The sequence below is a fragment of the Primulina eburnea genome, chromosome 2 (genome assembly GCF_022965805.1).
Source record: "Primulina eburnea isolate SZY01 chromosome 2, ASM2296580v1, whole genome shotgun sequence".
In the NCBI taxonomy this organism is placed as follows: Eukaryota; Viridiplantae; Streptophyta; class Magnoliopsida; order Lamiales; family Gesneriaceae; genus Primulina; species Primulina eburnea.
This window is the reverse complement of record NC_133102.1, coordinates 43,137,691-43,163,304: the sequence shown is the minus strand read 5'-3', so window position 1 is coordinate 43,163,304 and position 25,614 is coordinate 43,137,691. Positions and strand designations below refer to the sequence as shown.

General features: G+C 36.7%; 4 protein-coding genes across 11 annotated transcripts; 3 read left to right on the top strand and 1 right to left on the bottom strand.

Moving 5' to 3' along the window:
* Positions 1–335: 335 nt before the first annotated feature.
* On the bottom strand, positions 336–6,022 carry LOC140823394 (phragmoplastin DRP1E-like). Its single transcript, XM_073184712.1, has 15 exons — positions 5,730–6,022; positions 5,477–5,540; positions 5,263–5,370; positions 4,769–4,870; positions 4,575–4,625; positions 4,443–4,504; positions 4,042–4,132; positions 3,874–3,938; positions 3,151–3,345; positions 2,916–3,035; positions 2,768–2,838; positions 2,296–2,521; positions 2,170–2,220; positions 1,675–2,082; positions 336–724 (listed from the first exon to the last, which is right to left on the bottom strand). Exons 1-15 carry the CDS (start codon positions 5,871–5,873, stop codon positions 596–598), a joined length of 1,887 nt encoding a protein of 628 aa, XP_073040813.1. The 5' UTR covers positions 5,874–6,022; the 3' UTR covers positions 336–595.
* Positions 6,023–7,579: 1,557 nt separating this feature from the next.
* LOC140823393 (F-box protein At3g54460) lies at positions 7,580–16,121 on the top strand. Of its 8 annotated transcripts, XM_073184709.1 has the most exons (9): positions 7,583–8,100; positions 10,363–12,942; positions 13,028–13,241; positions 13,949–14,233; positions 14,314–14,373; positions 14,466–14,596; positions 14,896–15,010; positions 15,766–15,917; positions 15,965–16,114. In XM_073184709.1, exons 1-8 carry the CDS (start codon positions 7,634–7,636, stop codon positions 15,910–15,912), a joined length of 3,999 nt encoding a protein of 1,332 aa, XP_073040810.1. In that variant the 5' UTR covers positions 7,583–7,633; the 3' UTR covers positions 15,913–15,917; positions 15,965–16,114. The 8 variants fall into 8 exon arrangements, 4 of the variants coding, with proteins under 4 accessions (XP_073040812.1, XP_073040810.1, XP_073040809.1 ...); XM_073184708.1 differs by having other exon boundaries at positions 15,766–16,121; XM_073184710.1 differs by lacking the exon at positions 7,583–8,100 and adding an exon at positions 8,162–8,730 and having other exon boundaries at positions 15,766–16,121.
* A 1,262-nt stretch (positions 16,122–17,383) lies between these two features.
* Positions 17,384–21,274, top strand: LOC140823392 (uridine 5'-monophosphate synthase). Its single transcript, XM_073184707.1, has 7 exons — positions 17,384–17,873; positions 18,276–18,615; positions 19,334–19,417; positions 19,633–19,715; positions 19,801–19,888; positions 19,971–20,225; positions 20,869–21,274. The coding sequence occupies exons 1-7, from the start codon at positions 17,419–17,421 to the stop codon at positions 20,995–20,997; spliced, it is 1,434 nt and encodes a 477-aa protein (XP_073040808.1). The 5' UTR covers positions 17,384–17,418; the 3' UTR covers positions 20,998–21,274.
* Positions 21,275–23,323: 2,049 nt separating this feature from the next.
* LOC140823390 (aspartyl protease AED3-like) lies at positions 23,324–24,757 on the top strand. The gene is given in 2 exon segments (XM_073184705.1): positions 23,324–23,376; positions 23,378–24,757. Coding segments are annotated over 2 exon segments (1,308 nt in total). The 5' UTR covers positions 23,324–23,338; the 3' UTR covers positions 24,648–24,757.
* Positions 24,758–25,614: the final 857 nt, after the last annotated feature.

Sequence of the window (25,614 nt, the reverse complement as noted above, 5' to 3'; positions counted from 1 at the left end):
ATGTCAAGGGAAGGGGGCATGCTTAACATGCGTAAGCCAAGGTGCTGCCTAAGATATTACAAGTGATGATTTGTCAATGCCGGCACCTATGAATGTAGTCAAACGCTATAGATAGGTTGAGTTCAACCTATCTTTAGGACATTGTCCTATCCAACCCCGTAGATGAGGTCCCGGCAGCTATCATTCAGGGTTCTAAACTGACAATTTTTAGAAATGGAGATCATATGTCGTACATAAATTGAAACATAACATGTAAACAATAAATATATAGACAGGAATTTCTAACTCTCTTCAACAACAATTCACGAGTGCTAGCCAAATTTGACACATTCTCATAGCCACAAGAAATTCCACCAGCAAAAGGACCAGAGACAGTTTCATCGCACAAAGCACACTAATTCATTACATGGAAAAGAATTCTTGCATTTACAACAGAGGAAAACCAAACATAGCGTGAAGCCAAAACAATGTTAGCATGATTTCGAAAGGGCAATAAACATATTCCCAACCTGGATCGGTAATCCAAGGTTCTGCAACCAACATGAACTACCATTCCTACATGGACATTACAAATATGTTAACTGTTTATTGGATCTCAACGAACCCATGACGCAGAATCAATCTCATCACGTGCTTTTCTGTACAGTTCAAGCCTTTTAGCACATAGCTTCCGCCTCTCCATCAGTGCAGGATCTTCGTCTAATAAGTCTAAAAGTTGCTTACCCTGCAATATTATCAAATGCAATATGAATTGATAGAGGAAAAGAACGATTTGACAAACGAAATCCATGAAACCATTCTTATTGTTGGATTGACAATTCTAACATAAATAAATTTATAAAAAAAATTGGGTCATAGCGAACAATAATCACTTTCATTTTTCAGTGGTGAAACAGTTGAAACATGGCGTGGAGCTACCATATGTTTTAAAGGTTTGAGTTCCACGATATTAACTCAGATATAGTTTTTGGTACAATGACAGATGCTTGATCTAAAAAAACATGCTTGATCAAATTTAATTGGTTGGATTCTGAAATATTGCGGTAGCAATTGATGGAGAGAGATTGTAGGCACATGAGCGAAAATTGTCCAGCTATTGTGTACAACAGCTAAATTACAAAGGTCAAAATATAACACTCATACAACTATCATTTAAAAGGATTCGAGTTGAATCGTTGTAATCAACTAATGTTGTTATTGGTTAAACAATTCTGATATGCACGATAGCTACAAAAACTTTGGCCAGAATGAGCATTAATCACTCTCATTTTCTTGTATGTGAAGGCTTTAAGTGGCAAATGAAACATGGTTCTGAACTACCATATGTTTTAAAGGTTTGAGTTTCACAACATTACAATCAAATATAGATTTTGGTGCAATAATTAACGCACAATCTAAAAAATGTATTAGATCAAATGTAATGGGTTGGACTCACTAGTGTAATGGTAGCAATTGATGGTGAGAGATTGTTGGGTATATGTGAGCGACAAGTATTCAGCTATCGTGTACATCAGCTAATGACAATGGTCAAACATAAGCTTGGACAACTGTTGATTTAAATTTTTGAGTTAAATCGTTGAAATCATCAATGGTTTTCGATATTATATTTTGCTTGGCCAAAGAAAAGGAGAAAGAATTTGGCATAAACAAAGAAAGCAAAATCAAACTAAATACCTCTTTCTTCCCAATTTGAGTGTAAAAGTAATGAAGTAAATTCTGCTTGGCCTCCTTAACTTGACAATAAACTACAGCCTTTGGAATTGAGTTCCTCAGAGTCTCTGATACCATAGTTACATAAGACGATACATTCGACCCTATCCTCCTGAAATGTCCATCTGCATAACGATCAAAGGCCGGGGTGGCTGCTGTGTTCTCTCGTGTGTTTTCACGTGGGTTTCCCCCCTGGTTTCCCAATTTCTCAATTTCCTGCGGAAGTCTTCGGAAGAAATCAACGGTGAGATATGAAGATTCCATGTCAACCAATCTGGTAACTGTTTTCTTGCCCTCCTCGCGAAACTTTTCCAACGACTGATTTCCTGCTCCAGCTATTGCTGATTGCAGAGTTGGAAATCGTTTCAATTCCTATTTGGCACAAAATATTCAGAAATATGTGATCTGCGCGTCAACTAAAATCAAATTAAGGTAGGGCAATTGAGATTATAGAATGACCTGACACTCCCCAATTGACTTCCTCACTAGTTCCTTCAAGACAAAGTGAACCTGAACAGTTCTGTAGTTCAGTCATGGAGGCAGCAAGAGAAAATCATGAGGAAAAAAGGGCTCCAAGAGACTTACAGCATCTACAGAGGCTTCAGCAGGCCCCCTAAAATAATTTAATGAACCCTCAATGAGGCGCCGATAACCTTGCTCAGGAGCAATCAAGTGTGGTTGATACCCATCAGATTCTGAAACAATTTTCCTTACATTCTGAATGGATAGATGACGATCAAATGGAAGTTTTCTCAAAGCAGCTGGAAGCTGATTGTCAAAAACTCCATAAATTCGATCACCTCCTGGTCGGCTGACATTATTAACACTCGTGCAATTAGATAATTCTTCAGCAAAGATGATATAATTTTGAAAGCATGGACAATCAAATGGCAAGGCCATATCTAAGTAACATAATGTCTTGAAGGTCATGATAACCAAAAGAGAGACGGTGATTAGAAAATATTTTTTGAAGAATAACTTCTCCACGTCTAATTTAGATGTCACTATGCATCCAATCTAACCATACAGAGGGGAGGGAGCACAAGGACAAGCTTACCCTCCATCCAGATGTTCCTTGAATATCTTGTCAAAAGCACGGCAAAGTTCCAAGATGGTATATAATTGAGCCTGAAACATATATTCAGTTGCTGACATATTAATAAATTCAAATTTAATAGTCGCAACGAGGAAGGTAAGAAATTAACCCCAGCATCAACAGCAATTGGCCTTCCGAGGTGGTCCAGCTCAGATTCAAGTTCATCGATGCTTTTGTTTATCAAAGAAGTGATACTTGGTATTCTTGCCTTAATAACAGATTCCAAGTGCTGAAATCAAACCGTTCAATAACGTGAGTACTGAGCTCTAACATTCATTTAAGTATATGAACAACGGTCATCCAATGCAAACAGGATGCCAAATGAAAAGAGAAACAAAATATACTTTGGAGAGAAGCTTTGCCAGATATTCAGAACCCATTTTACTTGACAGGTGTCCATAGTCAGGACTTGAAGCAAAATAATCGCGCTCCTTCCTCCTAGCAGCTAGCATATCAACATTTTTATTTATATCTGCTTGCGAGCGGTTCACAATACCCACCCAGGGATGCTGTAAACGATAAGATCTTCCTTCCAAAACCTAAGAAAATCATACGATCAGGGGAACTTTCTAATCTTTAAGTGAAATTAAAAAGAAAAGGTTTGGGGGAAGAAGAAATAAGGACAAGGAAAACCACTAGAAGACTATGGTTAGCTTTTTTAATATATAAGAGATTATATCCATTCATAAATATAGAATATAAAATTGAATAACGAGACATCTTCCGACCAATGTCTGGAACTAACTAATAATAAGACAAGCAGAGAAGAAAATATTTTTCATGTTAGAAAATAGTTTACAATCTTCCTCGCATTTAAAACCAAAATAATGATTATTAATTATACATCGATCAAAAGATATACCTTCTCAAAGTTCTAATGAATTATATTCTCATGGAAGAGGTAATTCCTGTTTCTAGGTACCTAAAAGACATAATGTTCCTCCAAGAGACAAAGAAAGCGTATTCCAGCTACTCTTGAATTATTTATTTTCATTATTCCATAGTGAGTGGACAATTGTGCGCTAGTGGTGCACTCATGGAACTGTGAGAGGGGGTAGAGCTTTTACATCGAGTGCATGAGTTCCTTTGTCCATCAGATCTAGCTTAGTTAGAACCCCAAATGTGCGTTCACCTACAAATGTTGCAAAATTCAAATTTCAAGCAATATAAAGTAATATAACATAAATTAAGCAACATTCATAATATCAATTTATCAAATGATAAGTAAAAAATACCTGTTGCATCAACTTCCCTTGCCAGCTTAATAGCATCCGAGGTTGCAATATCTTGGTTTGCCGGAGATATTGCCAATATGATGCAGTTTGGCTGCATGTGGTGCAGATAACAATTATATTTGCTGTCAGAATTGACACTTAAAAATTATACTGAAACAAACAAAACCCACCAAAAACAAGAAAAAAGCAATGTGGAGCAAAGTTTAGATAAATGACACCTGTCCAAAGCACCTGAATTTGACTACATCGCTTATAAATACTTATATGTTCATCACATATATGTTTTTCTTTTCTGAAATTAAAATGTTTATCAAACTTTAACGGTTAATATTTTTCAGAAAGAAGCATGTTGATGCAAACAAGAAATGTACATGAAGAACAACAAAAAATTATTGTCTTGCCTTCTCAACATAATTGCGAACCATATTTTCAATCTCTTGAACTATACTTTCTGGTTGCCCCTCTGCAAAGAATACATGTTTGTGTCAGATAGAGTCCATATCAACATAAAAACTGCCTAGACAGAAACATACCAACAGCAACTTTTGTCAAACCAGGCAGATCAATCAGTGTTAGGTTGACCACTGCAATTTATAACAAACCAAAAACATCAGCTGAGGTAAATCTTAGGTAAATGAAAAATATATTTAATTTATAAATTTTGGATATGAAAGCCATCCTTCTGAGCAAAAGGAACGAATAAAATAGCTCATCAAGAAAAACATACCATTTGGGGAGTATATATTTAAGTGAATAGGAATTGGAGAAATCTGTTTTGTCTTCCCCGTCACTCTATCAGTTTCATCCTGAATTTCTTTACGAACCAAAGCTGTACATGAAAATGAGAAGGCGTGAACATTTTTCCAAGCTACTCAACACCAGTGATATTTTTTCAAATCCCAAAAAGCAAGCCATTTTCTGAAACCTGATAACATATGCATTCTACCTCATGCTATTTGCTCTTCAGACCACGAATTCGAACTAGGCACAGAGCCATGACGTCACCCCTGGTTTCTTACTTCATTCCAAATTACACAAACTATAACTAAAACAACTATCGTGGTATTTGATTGGGGTGTTTTATTATTTTACTTAAAAACTTTACATGAGCGTGGAGGCTAAAACAAAGGCAACACAAAAAACATCAATTATCAGAAATCCAAAGTTTCATTTAAAATTTCTTCTAATAACATGACAGATAACAGCTGAAATTTCACATACAGAAATCGGTGAATCGTCTCCGTGGTAAATGACCAAACTCAGCATATTCCTCTTGCCCATCTTCTGTTTTCTGCAACTGCAATACCAATGGCCTTCTCGTTACAATGCCTGAACTCAACAGTCAAATAACACAAAGAGATCAACAATTGCAAAATATGTAAACTCAAATATAACTCAGAAATTACATAATAATAATTAAAAAAAAAACACAAACCAGAGCCTCGGGGCAGAAAATCTCGCCCTACTATGCTCTCCAAAACTGACGACTTTCCCGAACTCTGTTTTAGCACAAAACACAAGCATATAAATTACAAACAAAACAAAACAAAAGCAAAAACAAAACCAGATATGAACCCCAAGAAAAATAAACTTGAAAAAAATCCACTCATCAGAAATTATCAGCCAACTCTCGCAACATACGCAACAATTATACTTTAAACATTTATAATCACAAACATTCTGATAACCTGGCCACCGACAACGCAAACGGATGGCAAGGCGTCCCAGAGAGAAGAAAAGGCCTGGTCGTCGCCGCCGCCGTAGTCGCCGAGCGCGGTGCAAGCCCTCTGAATTCTGTTCACTAGCCCAATTAAGCTCTCCATTGTCGCCATTCTTCCCAAAAACTCAAGATTTCAGCTTGTTTATGTACAATCAGTCAAAAAATGGATCTGAATCAAAATGAGGAGAATTCTTGTTGACTTGAAAGTGCGCGATGTGAGTGAGTGTGAGTGAGGATTTGAAGTTGGACTCAATTCAAACTGTCGTGTGTTTTATTTTTTTAAAGGAAATTAAATTTTATATATATTTAATAATATTGATTTCTTTTAGAATATTAAAATTTAATGTATCATATATATAATTTTATGTACGATAAATTTTATATAAAATATAATAATGTTAAAATAGGTATTCCCCGATTTAATTTTGGGTTTAAGTTTTTATATTTTTATTAATCTTTTCCAAGAAAATAAGAGTAGCTTGAATAATATTAGTAAGCAAAATATAGATAGTTAATCTTAATTTTTTGACAGTAGATTTTATTAACTAAAGGTTATACTCATTCCTCATGCTACTTTTATTTTTATGAGAAAAATCATAACAAGATATAAACTTAAATACAAAATTATATAGGAATAATCTGCTTATATCAAAATTTTAATCGGAGTATGTCTGTTGTGAGACGGTTTCACGAGTATATATATCCGTGAGACATGTCGACCTGATTTATATTTTCCATGAAAATGATATTTTTGACATAAAAATAATAATATTTCTGGATTACAAAATGACCTTGTGATTCGTTCTCATAGTAGTTTTTGTGTTTTAGGTTTTACATAATCCGCAACAATTTTTTATTTTACAAACTCAGTATAAAAAATAAGTCCAAATTATTTTTTTTCATCACTCCAACCTCTTTAGAGAGTTTCTTTTTAAAATCATACCGATTATGTAAATTATACTAGATAAATCATGTGTGACAAGCTCAGATCGAAAAGAGAAAGAGAACACCCTACCCCTTTCCAAAGTAGGTAGGTTTTTTGTAAGACTGTCTCGCGAATCTTTATCTGTAGGACGGGTCAATTCTACCGATATTCACAACAAAAAGTGAAACTTTTAGCATAAAAAGTAATATTTTTCATATATAACCCAAATAAGAAATTTGTCTCACAAAATACGACCCGTGAAACCGCCTCACATAAATTTTTGTATTCTAAAGTTTGGTTGGTGGGTCATAGTGACAGTATGAAATAAAAGTTAGCAGACAAATATAGATATTTGAAATAGAAGATATTATGCAATCAATTGTTTATTTTTGTTTTGAAAAAGTATTCAACTAATTAAAATTTAAAAACTCAACTTAAAAAAAATAGTACACGACATATAAATATATTTTCATGTTATTATTGAGTAATCGATTACTATAATAACTAATTTGTTGTCTAAATCGAATCTAAATGTTTCCAAATGTACTTTTTACCATCCATAATAAGCAAAATATTAACCCCACAATACTATGTTTAAAATAATCTTAGTTTTATTAAAAATATATAATATTTTATTAAAAATTAATAAATGATAAATATATAATATGCTTCTATAAAAATCAATAAATTTAAGATTAAGTTTAACTAAATTTTAATATATATTCACATAAATAAAATTATTAGAGAATAGCCAATTAACTCCAGCCCAGGCCCGCCAACATATTGCGGTTTGAGTTTGGACTGGGACCAGAGTCCCTACTGATCTGGCCCGATAGTGACCCATTCTTGCTGGACCAGAAATCACGGGCCGGGTCGTTTGGCAGATATATACGCCGAATTCCGTATCGGAATCATAGGAAGAGGGAGAATTCAAAAATCCATTGTTAATGGAGAACGAAGTGGAGCCACCCGCAGAGCACAAGCTCGCCGGTTTCCTCTGCGTGGTTCTCGCAATTCCCGACGCTACCGTTCCCGTACCTCTTCACTCCCTCTGCCACATTTCTGGCGAACGCCAAGATATCCGCTTCGTATCCCAGAACAATGTCGCCTTGGTCCCAATTGCGAAGCCGGGATCCTCTACGACGCCTTCGTCGAAGAAGATACGGAGCGTAATGGGGATGGTCCACGGGTCAATTAGCATACTGCACCAATTGCATACCCTTATTACGAACAAGTGTTTGAGAATTGTGGCGCGAGTTGTGGAGACCAGGGACCGGGAGAGTGAAATTGAAGGCGGGGGATGGGAAATCAGAGCGGTGGTTCTAGTGGATGTGTACTTTCCTGCAGTTCTGTGGTGTGGATGGCAGTTCCCGCGGTTTGGCTCCATTGCCGCCGCACTTTGCAAACACCTGAGGTGCGTTTTTGAATTTTTGATTGATTTATCTCTTGATAATCTATGGTTTATATTTATATATATATCGTTGGTTGGATTTTATTATTTATAATCAGCTGCCTTTGCTGAGGTAGTGCTTTAATGTTGTGAATTAGTGAAGGGTGTGGTGGTATAGTGAAGGGTCTTGTGGTGGTATCATCTTGCACGCTTTAGTAAGCATTTAGTACATGGCTAGAGGGATTTAACCTGAAAAAACAATTTGACATTTGTATTTCGAGACTGGCTATTAGCCATTAAAGGCATTTGAAATATATTTCAATTGCTCATGGGAAGTTTAAATATCGAGGCCATTTTTTTGAAATCTATTCATACCAAAGTCATGTGAAGCCTAAAGAGTTAGAACCGATTAAATGAATCAATCCTCATGCAATTATAGATTTTTGTCCCTCTTACTTCGAAATATTTTACTGCTGTGGGCGTACATGCTATAAATGCATGTCGAGGAAAGTTGTGCGCGGATGAGGTTAGAGGATAGTGTGGGAAAAGAAATTCCTTGAACGAGGGAGCTTTGTCTATGTGGGCATTGAACATCTATTGGTTGTCTAGGAGTGTGATGAAACACATGTATGGAGCTTCGCCTATAAAACACAAGTAAGTCGGTCTCAGTTTTTTACGAAGCATTTGGTGGTCCAAAAGTTGTATACATTTTTTTTATTCATTTGGCATTTAATGTATTGTGTATTTCAAAAGTAAAATAGTAGAAGACTCACACATAAATTACGAATGTAGCGTGAATAAGAGCTGAAAGATGATTCATGATTATAATTTACTCAAAAAATATATTTAGTCTGCGCGTAATTCTAGAAACAGAGTTGCACAATTTCAGAACTTAGAATAGAAAAAAATGGTAAACAGAGCAAATCACTTCCCTTTCCTACGGAATCAATTACACACGCGTCTCACGCATATTCCCATTATGTAACTCACATAACTCAGCCGCTGCAGCCATAGACCTCTGAATGTGAGAGCATATACCAGTTTTCCGCCAAAAAAAGATTTATTGTTGCTGTGACAGCTCAATTTCTCAATTTTATCTCTTATTTATAGAGATGCCCAAGAGGTAGAAATTATTCACCTTGAGGAATTATCCTACTCGCACAGCCATTTGTTGATTTATCTGTTTGTCTTCTCTTAATTTACGATGCTTAAATACTAGCCACCTCATACTTAAAAATAATGAGTAATCACCAGCTGTTATTTGGAAACATTTCATCTAGTTAACCTCATGTTTAATGTTGACTTATCTTTTTCATCATTTATTAATTCAGAGCTTAAAGGTAAAACCCAAAGGAAAATAAATAAAGACAAAGTAGTGGACGGTTGACAAAACGGCTTTTCAGTTTGGACTGACTTCTGAACATCGAACTTTGAATAATATTCGCAAGTCTAATGCATCTTCCCAAATCGCGATTATGGTCTGCTTGTTCCCAAATGCGGACTTCTGATTGCTTGACTCATTTAGGTCGCTTTGAAATACCTAAGCCCCAAGCTTCTTGTTGTGCAACTACTCATTTGTAACTATATGATTGCTTTTCTTGTTTGAATTGCCATGTGGAAATTGTCGAGTCTCTAATTTCTTTTATCCCGATGTCTCACAATGGGTACTTTTGATTGGTCATGGATAGTTGAGCTTCCGATTCCTCTCATAATTTTTGGCTCCCTGCTCCCCGTGTTTTGTCGTAATATTATTTAATTACTTTTTGTTTGGTAGATCAATTTCAAATAAGTAATTATGCCAAAACACATGTACGTATATTTACATTATACACATGCCCCAATACACGCAGGCAGACACACTTATTTCCTAAATTTAAGTGAAACCATTAGATGAAGAAATGAAAAGGTGCAGACCAATCTTTTGATTGGTCATGAATAGTTGAGTTTACGATTCCTCGCATAATTTTGAGCCTCCTACTCCTCGTGGTTGGTCATAATATTATTAAAGTACTTTTTGTTTGGTAGATCAATTTTAAATAAGTAATTATGTCAAAACACATGTACATATATTTACATTATACACCACACCATTCACACAGGCAGACACACTCATTTGCCAAATTTAAGTGAAATCGTAAGGTGAAAAAAATGAAAAGGTGCAAACCAGCCCGAGATCCGTGACTAAATCAACTAGCTGTCGTAGTTTCTATAGTCAGTACAAATTGATATATATGTTTAGGTTTTGTTGATCGCGATGTTAATTTTTTTTACAATTTTATTTTACAGTTGTGATTGGGATGCTAGAAGTTTGATGCTCACGCCTGTCAAAATGGACCATGACAACTATTATAGTATTTGGAGTGTTACAGACTGTCACGTCCTTCAATGCAAATGGCGTTGTTGTGCACCTGACAATTCCAAGAAAAAGCTTTTTGAACTCCAAGAAATTTTTAAGAGCTTACCCAGTGTGTCGGAGAAGGTGGACCTTGATAATTCAAGAGTGCAGCCAGCTCATTTATCATCTGACTCCGGTATCTGGGCATTGTCAGATGATATTTTGATGAATGTCTTATCTGCACTATGCCCAAAAGACCTGCTTAGGATTTCTTTGGTGTGTCGTCACTTAAGGTATTTAGCAGCATCAATCATGCCATGCATGAAACTCAAGCTTTATCCTCATCAGCATGCTGCGGTTAATTGGATGTTACTGCGTGAACGGGAATCTAAAGTTCTACAACATCCCCTATTCATGGATTTCAAAACCGAAGATGGATTTGATTTCTATGTAAATAGGGTTTCTGGTGAAATTGTCTCTGGTGTAGTTCCCACAATTAATGATTTCCATGGCGGGATGTTTTGTGATGAGCCTGGATTGGGTAAAACTATAACATCCCTTTCATTAATCCTGAAAACTCAAGGAACTTGGGCTGAACCTCCAAATGGTGTACAAGTGATCTGGAGCATGCATGATGGGGATCGGAAGTGTGGCTACTATGAAGTTAGCGGAGACAATAAAATCCATGGTAAATTGCAGGACACTAACAAAAAGGTGGGTCCGAAATCTCGAAGAGGACAACTATCGCTTAATGAACTCACACCGAGGAATAATTCCAGTTTCCATGCACCTAATCCTCCTTGTTCTTTTGGTTTTGCTGAGCAAAATTTAGACTCAAGTGATTCCTCAGTTAGTAAACAAGTTAAATTGTCTTTGCCTGTCTGCTCAACTCCTTCAACATTTTTGGTGCGTAGAGCTGGGAGAAATAGTACTGTGAAAAGACAGCTTCTATATGCATACGATCCACCTGTCACTTCTGAGAGGAAAAAGGCTAAGAAATGCTCAAAAAACAGAAAATATGACTTTAATCAAGTTGGTTTCTCCTGCAGGAGGGACAAGGAGACAGTCGCAGAAAATGTTGAATGCAAAGAAACCTGGATCCAATGTGATTCTTGTAGCAAGTGGCGGAAGCTTGAGAATGGAATCCTAACAAATGCTTCTAGGGCATGGTTTTGTAGCATGAACAATGACCCCTTTCACCAGGATTGTAATGTTCCAGAAGAATCTTGGGATTATGGGGAGTCCATCACATACCTGCTGGGCTTTCACACCAAGGAAACATGCGGTGGCCAGGAGGAAAATATTGCATTTTTCATCAGTGTGCTAAAGGAACATTATACACTGATAAATACAGAGACAAAGAAGGCCCTGACTTGGTTGGTTAAACTTTCACCTGATAAGTTAGCAGAAATGGAAACGATTGGGTTGGTGAGCCCTGTAGTAGGAAACTCACTGTTTGATACTAGAGTTACTCGTGATTATCACAAAATATTTCAAGCTTTTGGCCTTGTTAAGAAAGTAGTAAAGAATGTCCTAAGGTGGTTCTATCCGAGGACGCTTGCAAACCTGTCCTTTGATTTGGATTCCCTCAGGATAGCTCTCTGTGAGCCATTACATTCGTTAAGATTATATGTGTCAAGTGCCACTTTGATTGTTGTCCCATCAAATCTTGTCGATCACTGGAAAACTCAAATTGACAGGCATGTCCGACCAGGACAATTACGAGTTTATGTATGGGGTGATCAGAAGAAAAAGCCTCCTGCACACTATTTGGCTTGGGATTATGATGTTGTGATCTCTACCTTTAATCATTTGAGTGCTGAGTGGAGTCCTCATAAAAGAAGTGTACTGATGCAAGTTCATTGGCTTCGAGTCATGTTGGATGAGGGTCATACTCTTGGATCAAGTCTCAACATGACAAACAAATTACAAATGGCTGTGTCCCTAACTGCTACAAACCGGTGGTTGTTGACTGGTACTCCAACTCCCAACACTCCTAGCAGCCAGCTCTCTTATCTTCAACCAATGCTTAAATTCCTCCAAGAAGAGGCTTATGGGCAGCATCACAAATCATGGGAAGCAGGTATCCTTAGGCCCTTTGAGGCTGAAATGGAAGAGGGGAGGTCATGTTTGTTGCAGTTGCTTCATAGATGCATGATCAGTGCAAGAAAAGTAGATTTGCAAGCAATTCCACCTTGCAATAGGAAAGTTACATTTTTGGATTTTTCAGAAGAACATGCAAAAAGTTATAATGAGTTGGTGGAAACAGTACGGCGAAATATATTAATGGCAGACTGGAATGACTCTTCTCATGTTGAGAGTTTACTGAACCCGAAACAATGGAAATTCCGTGCTACTACAATACGAAATGTTAGATTATCTTGTTGTGTGGCTGGACATGTTAGAGTGACAGATGCTGGTGAAGATATCCAAGATACTATGGATATACTAGTTGAGAACGGTTTGGACATAATGTCGATAGAGTATGGGTTAATAAAGTATAATCTCTTGCATGGTGGAAATTGCATGAGGTGAGGTTATCTTTTTTTTTTCTATCATGTATTATAGATCTAGTTTGACCTTGTATAATAGTATCCTTTGTTTTCTTATTGTTAGGTGCAAAGAATGGTGTCGTTTACCTGTCATTACACCTTGTCGGCATTTTTTATGCCTTGATTGTGTTGCTTTAGATTGTGAAAGGTGTACATTTCCTGGGTGTGGTAATTTGTATGAGATGCAGAGTCCAGAAGTCTTAGCTCGTCCAGAGAATCCGAATCCTAAGTGGCCCGTCCCAAAGGATCTCATTGAGTTGCAGCCTTCATACAAACAGGTGTGCCTAACTAAGTACATTGGATTTGGTATAATTTGATATGGTCCACTGTGATTCTCTTTTTACATGTATTTGTTTCCAGTTCATACCTAAGGCCTATGTCTTGCCCACTTTTTGTTACTAAGGAAAGGAAAAAGCTACTCTAAATGGCATGGTAATTTTATCATCTGTCACCGCATATCAGCAGATATGCAGTAAATTGCACCTTTTTTTGTTGCCCTCAAAATAATCCTTTCTTACTTTCTATCGACCATCTTGAATGTTGAATTTTATTCTTAATAACTTAGTAAGGAAATATGACCTTATATTGGATTAATGGGTTCAGTGCTCCATTCGTTCATTGATTCAAGGTAATACTAACTTTCAATTAATGTCAATTCTTTATGTAATAAGGGCTTGTGCTGCACTAAATATTGGCATCATATGATTTCCCCCTTTCTCTTTCTTCTTTTTTCCAGTTCGAGTAGATCATGTCCACCACAAAAATAGGTTAAATGGTGACTGGTAAATGAAGAGAAGATTGATTATGCGGTTATGCCCTTTGATTTAAAGCATTAATATTCTGCAGATATCCTTTTGTCTATTTATATATATGTATGATCACTTTGATTGTGTTTGTCTATTTAAAAATCAATGGAAGTTTTATGCATTTTGCCTCTTTTTGTCTTGAATCTTTTGCTCTCCTAAAATATCACTGTTTGATGCAGGACGACTGGAACCCTGATTGGCAGTCAACAACCAGCAGTAAAGTTACATATCTTGTTCAGAAGTTACAGAAACTGCAGGAAGCTAATAGGACCATAGGGTACCATAGTGAAAGGAGAGAGATTATCTCTGATAACCTCAATCTCTCCTCTAGGAGTAGCTTTTTAAACCCATCACTAGATCAGGAGACTTGCTGTAATTGTAGAAACGAGTGTAACGAGAAATCTCTTGAGAAAGTTCTCATCTTCTCTCAGTTTCTTGAGCACATACATATCATTGAACAGCAGGTAACTATAGATTGCTGCAGGCTTGATTTCTATGATATTTGTTTGACTTACGAGCTCAATATTTTCAACTGTTGCTCCAGTTAAATGTTGCTGGGATCCAATTTGTTGGGATGTATAGCCCTATGCATTCTAGTAACAAGGTAAGCTTTTGTTTTTACTTTTTACATTTATTTTTACTCTAATAATTTCTTTTGATGCAGTTTAGTTACTAAGTTTTGCTTGTGGTATTCAGATGAAATCTCTGGCAACTTTCCAGCATGATGCCAACTGTATCGCTCTTTTGATGGATGGAAGTGCTGCCTTAGGTCTTGATTTAAGCTTTGTAACTCATGTTTATTTGATGGAACCTATATGGGATAGAAGGTAATTGCTACAATTTCTTTCTTTCGTTTCCGTTTTTTTCCTCTTTTTGGCAAATCTAAACAGCTCGTAGCCAAATTCTAACATCTTGATTATCCAGCTGGTATGAGCAATTCCATCGAAGATGCGAACTGTAATTTTTCAGATGGTTAAACCAGTGCTTTTCTATGAGAGTTGATCTATATTCTGCTATTTTTATGCTTTGTTACTCTACTTCGGCTGAGAATTGCACATAGACACATAGTTGTGATACTCCACTTTTTAATATTGTTGATATATTTCAATTTATGAAACATGAATAGCATGGAGGAGCAGGTTATCAGTAGGGCTCATCGAATGGGTGCTGTGCGTCCTATTCATGTTGAGACATTAGCAATGAATGGCACGATTGAAGAACAAATGTTGAAATTCCTACAGGTAGTGCTCTCGTTGCCCTTTTTCTTTTTCTCGTTCATTTGATTGTTTGCAGTGGCTGTTGCTAGCATAGTCCTTCTAATCATCCACACCTTATTTTTGTTCTCGATACATTTCATAGAAGTTGTATTTTTTTCCCAAGTGCGTGTCCTCACCACCCATTCGAATAAATTAATTGCCGCTAAAGCGTTTCTTTTAAAAAAGTTTGTTTACATATTTGTTTCCTCAAGCGGAATATCAAAGTGAAGCTAAACTTATGGTGGTGACAAGGGTTCTTGTCGTCTCTTGAAAATTGTAACACAGAGGTTGTTAGCGTGTGTACTACTGTCTTGTTACATCAATCTGATGAGTTAAACACTGATATTTAACTGTGAGTATAGTTTGGACTTTGGGGAAAAAAATCATTCACAGAAGTTCCCACCACCACCTGTTGGTGCTATGGATAAGGAGCTTGATTTTGCTTAAGCATGGTCTCGGAGTAAATGTGGTTTTGAGACAAAAAAAGGGGGTACAAAAATGACATTTACAATTGAAGGACAAACAAATCATCTCGACTGAATTTATGAAATCCTCAACCACATCCGTTGTCAAACTCTCTCTCCGTGTCAAATATAAAAATTTATATTTGATGTAATGTTCATGATTGCTTCAATGATCCCTGATTAAACTATTCAATGCAACCTCAAACACTGATGAAGTTTAGCTGTAACATAATCTATCCGGAACGGCTAACAACCGCAGACTGTCATGGCATATAGGATGCTGATGGATGTAGAAGAGTGTTGAAGGAAGAGTTTGGGAAGGATGACGCTGACAAGACACGATCATATCGCACGCTACATGATTTTGCTGAGAGCAATTATTTGGCGCATCTTAGCTTTGTGCGAACATTTTCTTGTACATAAGCTTGTTGGCGCGTCTTAGCTTTTTGCGAACATTTTCTTGTACATAAGCTTGGTAGGTATCCCTTGGCTTCTTCATTATGATGTATGCATGGCGGATGATACTTTGAAATCGACCATATTCATTCCCAGAGGTGTAAATGAATCAGCTTTCAAACCATTATCCGTCTGTTGATATGGAAAATATAATCTTTTTGAACTTCAAAAGTATAACAACTCCTTATGAAATGAATACATTTAGCAGTGCATTGCCACATAATATTCGACGTTAAAAGTATTACCTTAATCCATTAAAGGAAAAAAACTTCTTTAGAGTAGGCTCGCGAGTAAATTAATATTGATGAGATTATATTCTATAGAAACGACATTGAGTCAGGTTTGGATAAAATTTCATATCATTCGTCGTCATCTTCATTATCTGCCTCCATTCTCATATCTTAAAATCTCATATTCGATTATCTATTTATTTAATCAGATAAAAAATACTCACTATATTCTTTTTCATCAAGTCGAGTATCTTAATCATATTCTCCTTCGATTCGGAGGAACTTTTTTTTCTTTATTTTAAAACTAGTTTTTAGAGAAAAAAAAATTCATACAAAAAAAAGCTCAATAATTTATACTTATGGCTGAGATTTCGGTGATTGTCTTTGACGTATTGATTTAAATTAAAAAATTGCTATGAAACGAAAAAAAATTGAACACACATTAGGATTCGGAGGTCTCTTTTTAAAAGTTAGACTCAGGCCCAAATATTGTTAGGATCGGCTCTGCTCGACATTAGATATATTTTACTTTTACTTTGTTAATCCAGGAGATTAATTAATTAAATGTGTTTTTATTTTTATTATTTAATTTATTATACACCAATTTAATTGTAATGTTACAAACACAAATCAATTTGAGTATGTCTCTTGTGAGACGATCTCACAAATATTTATATGTGAGACGCGTCTACCCTACCGATATTCATAATAAAAAGTAATACTTTAGCATAAAACATAATATTTTTTTACGGATGACCGAAATAAGAGATTCGTCTCACAAAATATGATCTGTGAGACCGTCACATACAACTTTTTGCCAATCAATTTAGTTTAATCGAATGAATGATCACAATTACTTATTTGAAATCTAAACTGTTATTATTTGGTAATGATAAATTAAATTTTCCACCAAAAATAATTTATTTACTAACATCAATTCCTTTTTATTTAGATATTACAATAATAATTTCAGGATTTAAAACATCTTTTAAATAAAACCAATGAACATACCATGAAGATAATTAAAATTTATCTTAAAAACTCAAATTGTATTATGGTTTTTTGAAGATTAAATAAAAAAAATTGAATTTTTTTTTTAATGATTAAATATTTTCTTATATATTCTCAATGTATATATATATATATATATATATATATATATATATATATATATATATATTACACTGTGTGCACTTGCGTATAAATATATTTTGTCGAAGCCTTACTTCACAGTGTTGCGCTAATGGCTGTGCCAACAATGGAGTCCCTAATCCTGCAGCTCCACGACATTGAAGCCGTCAAATTCGGCAACTTCAAGCTCAAATCTGGCATCTCCTCCCCAATCTACATCGACCTCCGCCTCATCGTTTCCTACCCTTCGCTGCTCCGCCAAATCTCCCAAGCTCTGATCAAAACCCTCCCTCCATCCTCCGTGTATCAAGTTGTGTGTGGCGTTCCCTACACCGCCCTCCCCATCGCCACCTGCATTTCCGTCTCCTCCGAGATTCCGATGCTCATGCGTCGCAAGGAGGTCAAAGACTACGGCACAGCAAAAGCTATTGAAGGAGCATTTGAGCCTAATCAGGTTTGCCTTATTGTTGAGGATCTCGTAACTAGCGGGGCCTCGGTGCTCGAGACTGCTGCGCCGCTCCGCGCTGCTGGCCTGAAAGTTACTGATGCCGTCGTCATGATTGATAGGTGAAGAACGTAGTTTAATCAATCTAGTGTTTGTGTAAATCTTGTCAGCTGATGCTATTTTAGCAGTGTACTGTTCTATGATCTGTTATTTCCCGCACGACCAGATATCTGCTGGTGGCTGACTTGTGTACAAGTAGGCACCTGTGGTTAACAAATGTATACAATTTATGTAAACAGATATGTAAGCACAGACATCAATAAGATAGATTAGTAAACTCAAAATCTTTGTTCTGGTACTCCGTGTGAATGATTGAGCAAATGGAGTGTTAAATAGTTGATTGTGTTTATCGCCTCGTCATATATGTCTAGTAGTAGCTGTTAGACATATTCTTTTACTCATGCCTAAATTTGTTAATGTTGTCTTATGAATCCTGGTTTTATTATGAATATCTCGGGACACAGGGAACAAGGTGGGAGGGAAACTTTGGCAGAAAATGGCATCACACTGCATGCAATGGTAAAGCTGAGTGAAATGGTTTCGATATTGAAGGAGAAGGGAAGAATTTCAGAGGACACCCAGAAAATGGTAATGAAGTTCCTAGAGGAGAATCGAAAGGTGTCAGTACCAGTGGTACCAGCAGCTGAGAAGGTAAAAGTAAGAATTGCATATGAGGAGAGGGCGAAGATGGCAAAGAATCCTACAGGAAAGAGGTTGTTTGAGATAATGGTGCAGAAGGAGACTAACTTGTGTGTAGCTGCTGATGTTGCCACTGCTGCTGAGTTGCTTGAAATTGCAGACAGGGTGAGGTGCCGAAAAATACTTACTAGTTTCTTATTGGCTGTTGATGGTTATCTTGCTGTAATTTTTGTATGATTTGCCATAGCCAGTTCGTAATCTGATTTTGGAATCTTTTTTTTTTCTTTTGGTATTAAAATCTGTATTATCCTGAGTGAATAGTTGTAAGCAATTGCATATAACAAATAAGATAAGAAGTTGGATCAGATAGATTCGGAAGTTCGGAAGGTTGATTTTAATCTTTTGATATTATCTACTAGGGATTGATTCATTAAAGAAATTGACCTTAAACTATTGTCATTCCCTTTAATATTTATTTTATTTCAAATCCAGTTGTAGGTAGATATTTCCTGAAATTTCTCTTGATCAGTTGATATGTTTTCAACTTAAAAAGTAACGTAATATATGTATCTATGGGTGCATTATGACTGATAAATTTTTATATTTTGTGCTCAGTAAAATAAGCTGACAAGGAATCTAGTAGCCAACTAGCAGTGCATCTTCTTTGTTCTATTTCCAATAAAGATCTGAGGGCTTCAAGTAAACAGTTGTGCCAATTATAACTCATGATCTGTAGTCTAGTCTTTAGCTCTTTCATGTTACCATGTATCATGTGTGTCACTTGGTAACCTCGTACAATGTTTTAGATGGCATAGTTGTTATAAATGCATGCAAATTTGCGTTCGAATAATCTTTCTTAACCTTTTCTTTTATCTATCTGCAGGTTGGACCTGAGATCTGCATGTTAAAAACCCATGTGGATATATTTCCTGATTTCACAGATGATTTTGGATCTAAGCTTCGTATGGTACGTTAGAACCATCATATTTTTTGGCCCAGCAGCTCCTTGATTCTGATAATTAAGATAACTTTATCACCTCAGTTATCATGCTGAATAAAAACCCTTTCTTTTTTGTTCTGAAAATGTGAGATATGTGCTACTTGTATTAGATATTTAGATCCTCATTCATTGCCCGAATATTGACTCTTTGACTGTGGCTCATTATGGTCGATCATTTGAAGATTGCAGAGAAACATAATTTCCTAATCTTTGAAGATCGGAAGTTTGCTGACATTGGTAATACGGTGGCCATGCAATATGAAGGGTGAGTTAAATTTGCTCACTTTCCCAATTATATTCTTTTTTTGTGCTGCTTTCAGTGATGATTCTTATTTGTTTGTTTTATGCAGAGGTGTCTTCCGTATATTGGAGTGGGCAGATATAGTAAATGCCCATATAATTTCAGGTCCAGGAGTCGTGGATGGGTTGAAATTGAAGGTTATGATGTTATGCTCAGTTTTGAAAAAGAGAGATTAGAACTCTCTTTCATTCCACTGATTCAAATTCTTTCCTGTAACAGGGTTTGCCTCGTGGCAGAGGATTGTTATTACTTGCTGAGATGAGTTCATCTGGCAACCTGGCCAAGGGTGATTACACGGCCGCGGCTGTAAAAATAGCAGAAGATCATGCAGACTTTGTAATTGGCTTCATCTCTGTCAATCCTGCGTCTTGGCCTGGTAAACATGGGAATCCATCACTTATTCACGCAACCCCTGGTGTCCAATTGGTCAAAGGTGGAGATTCTTTGGGACAGCAATATAACACTCCAAATTCTGTAAGTAAAATTTATATTAATATGGTACTCCTTTACATTGTCTTAAGCAGAATGTGCAAGTTAGTTTTTTGGTTTTCTAATGCATATTCTAATACCTAGAGTATGTTGATAATATTCATGAAATTTTTAAAGGAGATGGGACCAAGCTTTATTTATATCTTATTATCAAGAAAAACAACAAGTTTATTGCCTATGAAATGAATTTTTCATGAGGAGGCAATTTAAAGTCCAGTGTGTGAGGAATTTGCAAGTAGTAAGAAAAACAAGTATTTATTGGTTGTGTGTACAAACATCAAAGTTCAATTCGATTCTATGGATTATAGAAATCAAAACTAGTCTTCTTTGGTTAAAAAATGATGTTTGCTGAGAAATTGCGGATCTTATTTTTTTAATGCTGTTACTGAGAATGGAAAAGCCCACAAAAATGGCTCAAGACTTCTTGAACTAATTTGATGGCATAATAAAGGTTTTGTTATGGCATGCTTGATAAATGTTTGGCACGAGCTTACTCCATCTAACACCAATGTTTTGTGCGTCTCCCGTTTTTTTAATCTTTGAAGAGAACTGAAAAAAGTGTAAAACTCAATCCATTATATTGTACTACCAAATATTTGCATAATATTTACTGGTCTCATGGCTTCAGGTCATTTCTGAGAGAGGCAGTGACATTATCATTGTTGGCCGTGGTATAATAAAGGCAGCCAACCCCGCTGAGGCAGCACGTGAGTACCGACTTCAAGGATGGGATGCATATTTGATGGATTGCAAGTAACAAATTTTGATTTGCTCCTTCCTCTTGCTGTTTTGAGGCATCTCATCCTGGTAAAATTTCGAGAATTCATGGTTGCACAGCATCACCTGGGAAAAGCCCTTGGGTATATGACTTGACTTAGTTGTTTTCTAACATTAAAGCATAAATTGCTGCCCATGTATCGAATCTCATTCGAGCATGACGTCCCTTTTTCTGATGCAGAATTCAAGGGTCCATAAAACTTTATGATCATTATGCTTTTATAAGCATCTATTTCTATTGTAGGCTATTTACACAATTATTGAGCTCTATCGTCTTATAGTACTAAAGAGATCCTCAACGAGTAATTTATCCTCCATCAAGGTTACTAATTTTCGTATAGCAAGGATGAATTACGAGTAGTTGAATTTGTGGGCAAAAGTGTTAAATCTGTGGGAGTCAGGTCTTAAAACTATGGCACAACTTATTCATACAGGAGCCACTTCTTCGAGTCGGCGGTGCTATCGGATAAATGAATTAAACCACGAGAACATTGCTTTCTAAAGTATGGTGATTATGATACTCTACTCACATCGGGTCGTAAAATGTCTGATTGTTATATATATATGTCATAATGAACTCCTAGATTAATTTGAGCGATGATTTTTACAGAGCAATAACAAATACTGATTTGTTGTGATTTCAAGTTTCAATTATGCTCCTCCAATGCAAAATCTTTTTCTCCTTACTTTTCCTGTACACTTGTTGGCAGTTATAGAAAAGGCACACAGATATATATATATATATATATATATATATATATATATATATATATATATATGGTAATTATTATTATACGTATATATTTAATGGGTTTATTAAATATATGGGGCAAAGTTGGTGATTGACAAAATGTGAAGAAGATGATATCACGTGAATCGGGGTTCAGAAAGTCTTTGGGGGTGAGCCCGTGACCGACCGCAGCATCTGCTATATTTTCCCAAACGACAAAGAAAACTATCCACCAAGATTTCATGATAGTGTTAATTATTGCATATATTCGTATTTTTATCAAGTAAACTCCCCTATGGATTTATTATTATGTTCCAAATATGGCACTTTGCTTTTAAATGAGAATATTCTCATTTTTTTCACACATAATTAATTTTTTGATGGAATGTTATAGTTCAATGTAAATCATGCAAGTGATTCGAAACTCCAATGTCTAGTGAAAATGGGAGAGGCCTCTCATGCGTTATATGTATCGAATTTAAGAAGAGGAAATTGCATTAAAAAAAAATTCTTTAATTTTTTTGGGCATATTTTCAGTCAATTCACGGTTTTAGTGCACAAAATGTGACATCGGACGCGTCAAAAATTTTCAGTATAACGTCAAGCACTCTGATTAAAAATCAGTAAACTTTTAAAAAAAAGTAGATTAGTTTTCTAAAACAGTAAATGGGTCGATAATAAGACCAAAAATGAAAACTAGGAATGAATGTGTTTTCATGTATACTTGTGACATTATTTTAGGATTAAACAAACATTCGATGAAAAACACTTTGAAGGATCTTTTGAATATATTTTAAATAAATTTCAATTGATTTTTTCGCCAAGCACGGTTCCTTTTCACGAGGACTAATTGGGACGTGCTTCACATGCATTGCAAATATATGCTTACATGGTAACAATTATTGTAAACCTTCACGAGCTGATTTTCTTGGTACCTCATCGGTTTGGCTTGAAGTTTGCTTCATTTAAAATTGAGTATATATGTATTTAATTTAGAGTGTATTTATTTATCCTAATCATTATTTAAAATTGAATTTTACTTGCCAAGTAACAGAGGTAAACCAATTGACCATGAGTGCTACTAGTTTCACATCAATCGTTGGGTGATACAAAAAAAATAATGAGAAAAAACACAAATTTGGTGCCTAAATTGGATTTTGATAACTTAATAAGTCAAAAATTAGGTTCTAGTGCAACAATTATTTGTTTTCAAGCATTTTTTCGCTGTAATGATGTGACACAAAACAATGTTGACATGACGAAAAATATCACTGAAATTTGAAGTGTTTTTCTTGTGTATTCTTGATAAACCATTGTTTATATATAGATGTAGGAGGATATATTTGAGCAGTAAGAAGCCCGACATTACTCCGTCAGGCTTTCGCCTATTGCGGAAACTTCCCCACGCTGCCTCGTAGGAGTCTGGCCGTGTCTCGTAACATATTGAATTGGTAAGAGACATAAACTAAGATAAACTAGAAAAATAACCCATGATTAAATAAATATCAACAAGGAATATACAAAATTCCAAGTGGTCTATAAATTCAAAAGCACCACAATTCTTATTCAAAAAGAAAAGCTAAGCTCACTAATGGAGTACTCATCCATCGTCATCCTTCTTCTTCTTCTTTTCCACGACATGCAGTGCTGCATTTGATCCTTCTTGTTCTTCTTCAGATTCAGACCTGTCAATATTCCACATCTATGGAAAATGCTCACCATTTACAGCACCAAATGAAGCGTCCTCATGGCTTAGTACACTCATGAAGATGGCCTCAAATGACCCCACAAGGCTCTCCTATTTGTCTTCCCTAGCCACCCAAAAGCCCACCAGTGCACCCATCGCCCCCGGCCATGTCATAAACGTAGGAAACTATGTCGTCCGTGCGAAGATCGGAACTCCGGGCCAGCTCATGTTCATGGTCTTGGACACCAGCAACGATGCTGCATGGATCCCATGTAGCGGTTGCGTGGGTTGCTCGTCCACCATGTTCGACACGAACAGGTCCTCCACGTTCGGGTCGTTGGACTGCTCCGCATCCGAGTGCACACAAGTCAGCGGAGCCTCGTGTCCTACCGTCGGCTCAGGTTATTGCAGCTTCAACCGGTCATACGGGTCCGCCTCCTCGTTCGCGGCCACGCTGTCGCACGACACCCTCGTCCTGGGCAACGATGCTGTCCCAAACTACGCTTTTGGATGCATCAATGCCGTGTCGGGGGGGCCTATTCCGCCCCAGGGGTTATTGGGTCTTGGCCGAGGCTCCCTCTCATTGCTCTCTCAATCCGGGTCCCTCTACTCCGGTGTATTTTCATACTGTCTGCCTAGTTTCAAGAACTACTACTTCTCCGGGTCGCTGAAACTCGGGCCCTTGGGTCAACCGAAGACGATCAAAACCACCCCACTTCTCACCAACCCGCACAGGCCATCGTTATACTACGTGAACCTCACCGGCGTGAGTGTCGGCAGGGTCAACATCCCCATAACTCCGGAACTACTCACATTCAACCCCAACACGGGCGCCGGAACCATAATAGACTCCGGCACGGTGATATCCCGTTTCATCCAGCCCGTGTACACCGCCATTAGAGACGAATTTATGAAGCAACTGAAAGGGCCTTTTAGCTCATTGGGGGCGTTCGACACTTGTTTTGCAGCAACCAATGAAGAAATAGCACCAACAATCACATTGCATTTTACAGGGCTGGACTTGAAGTTGCCAGCTGAGAATAGTTTGATACACAGTAGCTCGGGTTCTCTGGCTTGCTTGGCTATGGCGGCCGCACCAAATAATGTGAACTCGGTGTTGAATGTGATAGCCAATTTGCAGCAACAAAATTTGAGGATCTTGTTTGACACTGCCAACTCTCGTTTGGGCATTGCTCGTGAGCTTTGTAATTGATTAGGCTTATATTTTTGTTTGATGTTTGTTGTCTTGGTCGTTGTCCATGTTTGTTCAAACAAATAATGATGTCTTTTTATTACTTTTTAATTATATGATTTTGGAAAACATGTGTCTGTCCAGCTCCACAGCTATATATATATATATATACACGCCATGTCATATGACAGATTTAAGTGGTTAAAATGTATTCGAATTGTGCTTGGATACTGGTTAAAAAGATATGATCACTAATCTAAACAATTTTTAGACAGGAAATTGAAACTATGGCAAAGAGAGAATTTTCAACACTACGATTTGATTTATTGCAACTTGGTAGGATTGGAAGTACATATGGTAAAAGATCGAGACGGTGATAGGATTACCAAAAAGGCTGATTGGATAAGGCCCACAGCTTTGTGCATTATATTGAATAATGGAGGTCTAGGTTGTTCATGAATCCAAAATCGAAGGTTAGGCTGTGGAACTTTGTGCATATATCAAATAGTAAGACAGATTCTTCACTCGACAGTGAATACCATGTGATGGGATGAGAGCTCGTCATATGTTTTACAATGTGGGGCGTTGATTGTTTATCCTACATTCCATAGAGCGTAGAATATTGCTCCTCATACAGCTTCCGTGCTAGGGCTGTGCCCCGCCGAAGTGTCAAGCAAGAAGTAGCTCTGGAGGTGCGTCTAAGAAGCCGGAGAGAATAAAAAACAAGTTAGAAGTGCCGATCTCGAGGAATACATGGATTCCGTGCTGTGCTTCGCCAGCCCTAGTAATGCTCTTGCTTCTTGCCAGTAAATTAAAAAACTTGGACAACTGAATGAATATACGGCACTACCGTGTGTACTGTGTAGTTTGGGAATTTCAACATATGCCTAGCGAAAGGAAACAAAAAGAAATATGGAATACAAACAAAATTATAGGTCTGCGTATTTGTTCATTTAGTTTTCACATGAGTCATTGCTTGTGCTATAAC